Genomic DNA, 6,000 nt, shown 5'->3' on the forward strand with positions numbered 1-6,000 from the left:
CAAATCCACTCACAAGGCTTTGGTCAGCCTGAGGCTATAGTAGAAGACACTTGCCCAAGGTGCCACACAGTGGGACTGAACCCGGAACCATGTGGCTGGTAAGCAAGCTACTTACCTCACAGCCACTCCTACGCTTATTATAGTACAGTTTATAGTACATAGCAAACTTAGTCCATGATCAGGTTTCTGTTTCTAGCTGCATCACTAATGTCCCGAGAAGGAGGGAGCGAGAGAAATTAAGGGGTGTGCCTAATATGTTTCCTAGTTTAACAGCACTCAATATCTAGCCCTTGGGTGTCCTTCGCAGAGTTCACTTGGTGCTGGATTAAGGCATTGGCTTTAGCGGCTGCAGTCTAAAGGCCACCACCAGCTAAAAGGGCTCCAGAGATTAAGTAAAAAGTTTTTTGAAAATATCATTGAGGGCCACACCAGTACTCTTAGCCTTGGGGCCTACAAAATCTTAATCTGGCTCTGAATCCATTCTGTTAGTATTTAGGCACTGGTTTGAGTCTGAGGGTAACTTTTCTTTCTCCCATTTAGTCTTGGAGTCCTTGAAAAAGGCTATGGGCTTTGCTCTTCCTCTCTTTGATGAAGGCCTTTAATAATAATAATAATAATAATAATAATTGTTTCTAATATAGGTGTAGGGTTTGAAATGTGGCAGAAGTTTCGTCAGTTGATTAAATCATTTCTAGAACTTGACTGGTACTACTTTATTTTATCAACCCCAGAGGGATGAAAGGCAAAATTAACTTTGGTGGGATTTGAACTCAGAACATAATAAAGAGCTGTAAGAAATACCATTAACGTTTCTGCCAGTCCATTGCTATAGTAATGATTTCTTTTATAAGGCCTGAAATTTTTACAGGGAGTGGCTTGTTGATTATGACCCCAGTATCCAGTTGGTACTCATTTTCTCAATCCTGAAAGGATGAATTGCAAAGTCAACCTTAGTGGAATGTGATCTCAGAAAGTCGGACATCCCGCTAAGCATTTTGTCCAATGTGCTTATCTTTCTTGCCACCTTAATAATAATAATAATAATAATAAATTAAAACTATTTAACTTCTATACCCTTTCTAGAGTTTATTTATTTAAAAGAAATCATGTTTGTTTTTTTAATTTTTACCATGTTTGATTTAATTATTATTGTTTTGTCTTTCTTTCTTTAGGAACCAACATAACACTAGTATTTTTGCAGAAGTGGAATTTGGGCCAAAAGGAACTTTGATGGACAACTCTAGACTCATGTAAGTTTTTATCTAAGCTATTCTTCTCTCATTTAGTTTGATTTTGTTTCTAAGATATCTTATACTAATTCAACAAAATTCGAGAAATATACTAGTTTCAAATTTTGGCACAAGGCCAGCAATTTCGGGGAAGGACTAATTCGATTAAATTGACACTAGTGATCAACTGGTACTTATTTTATTGACCCCAAAAGGAGGAAAGGCAAAGTGGACCCTGGTGGCATTTGAACCTAGAACATGAAGATGGACGAAATACTGCTAAGCATTTTCACCACTGTGCTAATGAGTCTGTCAGCTTGCTGCCTCAATTCAAGAAACATTAAATATGTATTTAAATTTAAATAAATTGACTCCTGTGCAGGTGGTACGTAAAAAACACCATTTGAACGTGACCGTTGCCAGTACTGCTGGACTGGCCCTCGTGCTGGTGGCATGTAAAAAGCACCCACTACATTCTCGGAGTGGTTGGCGTTAGGAAGGGCATCCAACTGTAGAAACTCTGCCAGATCAGATTGGAGTCTGATGTAGCCATCTGGTTCACCAGTCCCCAGTCAAATTGTCCAACCCATGCTAGCATGGAAAACGGACGCTAAACGATGATGATGATGATGATGACTCTTCCCACCTAATTGAGGGTTATTTGGTGACCTTAATGCTGCTGGTCCCATGAAAAGAGTACCCAGTACATTCTTTGGAGTGGTTGGCTTTGGGAAGGGCATCAAGCCATAGAAACCATGCCAAAGCAAACAGCAGAGCTTGGTGAAGTCTTCTGACTTGCCTGCTCTGGTCAAACAGTTCAACCCATGCCAGCATGGAAAACAAATATTAAATGATGATGATTTTGCAATTCAGCTTCAACAAGTGTAGTTGGACTTCACCTGGTGACGTTTATAGACATTCTTGTTTGGCAAATTGTCTGCCAACTCTAAATTTTCAAATTGCTCTAGAATTTAAAAAAATCCCTTATTTGAAAGCTCCTCTCTCTATTTCTCTCCCTGTTTACTCTATCATTATTACTATTCTGCTGCTCGTCACCACCTGCTCCTTTTTCTGCACTGTCCATTATTTCTTCTCCCCTACCTTCCCCAACTTGTTTATTGTTCGTCACCCTTTATCACCCCTTAAGCTCCACCCGATTTCTACAGTTATATAATCTTCCCTTTGTAGTATGGTAAACATCCTTTGTATCCCATCGAACATTGAACTAATCACAGAACATCGAACTAATTAGAGCATTAAGAAAGAAATTTTTGAGTATTATGAACCATGTATTTAGTTGTGACATGGATGGACGCCTTCATAAATTATTTTATACCTAAAAGGGGTATAAAATAATTACAAAGATGACTGAACATGAAGGAATAATGGTTAAGGAAGATGGTGGTGGAAAATATGTTCTTCATAATATTCTCCTCTCACTCATTACCTGCTCTCATTGGTGGTGAGGCAAGACCTTCGTACATTGGGCCTCACCGAGGCGATGAATACTGACCGAGACCTTTGGAAATGTGCTGTGCGTGAGAAGACCCGGCAAGCCAAGTAAGATCGTTGCCAGTGCCCCTGGACTGGTTCTTGTGTGGGTGGCACATAAGATGCACCATTTTGAGCGTGGCCATTGCCAGTACCGCCTGACTGGCCTTCATAGGATTTTCGAGCGAGATCTTTGCCAGTTCCCCTGGACTGGCTTGTGTGGGTGGCACATAAAAGACACCATTTCGAGCGTGGCCGTTGCCAGTATCGCCTGACTGGCCTTCGTGCAGGTGACACGTAAAAGCACCTACTACACTCTCTGAGTGGTTGGCGTTAGGAAGGGCATCCAGCTGTAGAAACTCTGCCAAATTTAGATTGGAGCCTGGTGTTGCCATCTGGTTTCACCAGTCCTCAGTCAAATCGTCCAACCTATGCTAGCATGGAAAGCGGACGTTAAACGATGATGATGATGATGATGATGATTCTCCTATAAACTCTTGCAACCACTACCCACTCTCACTTCCTGTTCCCCTATCCCCATGTATTTCTATTCACCTCATATCTTGAGGGTCCACTTTCACACCTCATCACCACTATTTTTATCTTCTTCCAGTTCACACACACACACACACACACACACTTCCATCATCTCTTCTATAATGCAAGTAGCAGTGTAGCTTCCCTACGGCAAGAAACCTGTTCTATTCTGGACCCATCTCTCTCACTTTAACCCCTCATCCCATAGCATAAAGCTGTCTCCCTCTCTACTAAAGCCCCATTCAGTTGAAGGGGATCTTAGCCTTAGCAGAGTTGTTAAGTTGTACTAACAATCAATATTATGTCCTTGGCAGACTTACCAAGTTAAACAAACTGTCGTATTTAATTCTATCCCTTCGAGCCTTTACTTTCAGTCCTTGTAAGGTCAATTTTGATTTTTATCCTAGGGTAGATAAAATAAGTACTTGTTATTTACTGGCAGGGGTTAGGATTTATTTGACAACCCTCTCTTCCCAAATTTTGTGGCCATATTTCTATGATAGAATTCAATAACATAACCCTCATGCTGAGGGAGATTACTCTACCAGTCATGTTCTAATTAAAAAATCAGTTTACTCTTAAATTGTGGCTGATGATAGTAAAGAGTAACACCAGACTTGTAATAAATTAAGGAGTTTTGCAACTAGGAGATTTCTTGTTCCATAGATTTTTGAAAATGCAGAGCAACTGATCATAACATTAACAAAGAATGTAAACGACACCATTTCACTTGAGTAAAGCTCTGAGATGTCAACATTCTCACACATTCAAACACACTCAGATATATGTACATACATATACATGCATGCATATAGACACACACATACAATGGGCTTCCTAGTTTCCACTCTCGGAGTGGTTGGCGTTAGGAAGGGCATCCAGCTGTAGAAACTCTGCCAAATCAGATTGGAGCCTGGTGTAGCCATCTGGTTCGCCAGTCCTCAGTCAAATCGTCCAACCCATGCTAGCATGGAAAGTGGACGTTAAATGATGATGATGATATTCTCTCTCTCTCTCTCTCTCTCTTTCTCTCTCTCTGTCTTTCCCTCTCTCTCTCTCTCTCTCTCTCTCTCTCTCTCTCTCTCTCTCTCTCTCTCTCTCTCTCCTTTTCCCCCTCTACCTGAAATCACATCTTAGAAAAGAAACATTGATTTATACTATCTTCGCCCTTTCGCATTCAGATTACTCAGTCAGATGTAATGTTTATTTATTCAGTTGTTTTGTATTAATCGCACATTACCTCCATAGCTCTTGGGTTTCAATGAGGTGATTATTTATTTTTAGAATGACATTGTAGGGTTGATGTGAGAGGCTACACATGGCCAGTTTTAATGTCAAAACAAGTAGAATATTTGGGCCAGATATGGCTGGCTTAGATGCTAAAGGGTTAAATATTTATACTGCCTTCAAAGATTTTAATCTATAACACCAACTCCGATACTTATTTCACTATGGCGCTTATCTTATTGATCTATATCTACTGAATAGATAAATTTTAACTTTTTAACGTAAATGGCCGTAATTCAATATATTAATACACATAGGCGCAGGAGTGGCTGTGTGGTAAGTAGCTTGCTAACCAACCACACGGTTCCAGGTTCAGTCCCATTGCGTGGCACCTTGGGCAAGTGTCTTCTACCATAGCCACGGGCAGACCAAAGCTTTGGTAGTGGATCTGGTAGACAGAAACCGAAAGAAGCCCGTCGTATATATATATCCTCATCGTTTAACGTCCGCTTTCCATGCTAGCATGGGTTGGACGATTTGACTGAGGACTGGTGAAACCGGATGGCAACACCAGGCTCCAATCTGATTTGGCAGAGTTTCTACAGCTGGATGCCCTTCGTGTATATGTTTGTGTGTTTGTGTGTCCCAACATCGCTTGACATCGATGCTGGTGTGTTTACATCCCCGTAACTTAGCGGTTCTACGAAACAGACCGATAGAATAGGTACTAGGCTTACAAAGAATAAGTCCTGGGGTCAATTTGCTCGACTAAAGGCAGTGCTCCAGCACTGCCGCAGTCAAAATGACTGAAACACATGCACACACACACACACACACCCGTCTGTGTATATGTTGTACATAAAGTCAAGCCTGGAGTCATGTGGTTGTGAAGTAAACTTTCGTTTTACGTTTCACATCTTTTTCCATGCTTGCCTGATTGGGATGATCTGTTTTAGGGAGTGGGTAGTTTTATTTATTTATTATTTATTTTTATTTTTTACCGATTCCCCCTACTTACTGTGCTAAATATTTAATTAGAGGAAAATGAGTTCCATCCGTTTCATGTCAGTCAACTGAATTGGAACTAGCAGAGTTATGTACCTTACACAGTGACCTCACTGGTTGTAGAAATGAAGTTTGAACTCATAGCTATGTAGCCAACAGCTAGTACCTTAACTCCCTAAGCATTATATCCCTTTATAACTATTTTTGTTTTGTTATCGAGCCCTGTCAGCCCTAACTCTGTACTCCCATGGTCTAGCACATTTTATGAACCTCATTAGGAAGTTGTTTGTACGTTTCATTTGTTTTGATAACTAAAACAGTTATGTTTGAAAACTGGCTTCTCTCTCTCTCCAGTCATACACACACACAAGTTCTTAGCTAATTAAATGATGGACTAATTGAAGTAAACTAATAAGATAAAGATAAACCAATAGTTATTAAGTAATTCAGTTAACTAGTTATGCAACAGAACCTGTTCATCATCTTCATTATTTTATGTCTGTTTTTCCAT

At 40.2% G+C, this 6,000-nt stretch overlaps 1 protein-coding gene across 4 annotated transcripts in view; it reads left to right on the plus strand.

Annotated features, from left to right (window-relative positions):
- The window catches only part of LOC106884388 (NAD kinase), an 86,547-nt gene that overhangs the window by 13,471 nt on the left and 67,076 nt on the right, over positions 1-6,000 (plus strand). For all 4 annotated transcript variants that reach the window (XR_016241272.1, XR_016241273.1, XM_014935741.3 and 1 more), the window contains exon 2: positions 1,173-1,250. Coding sequence is in view for 2 of the 4 variants with exons in the window: in XM_014935741.3 (XP_014791227.1) it covers positions 1,173-1,250 (78 nt within the window). In the remaining 2 variants the exon portion in view is untranslated. The remainder of the gene's footprint in view (positions 1-1,172; positions 1,251-6,000) is intronic.

Source organism: Octopus bimaculoides, chromosome 3, assembly GCF_046866305.1.
Source record: "Octopus bimaculoides isolate indiv1 chromosome 3, ASM4686630v1, whole genome shotgun sequence".
Classification (NCBI taxonomy): domain Eukaryota; kingdom Metazoa; phylum Mollusca; class Cephalopoda; order Octopoda; family Octopodidae; genus Octopus; species Octopus bimaculoides.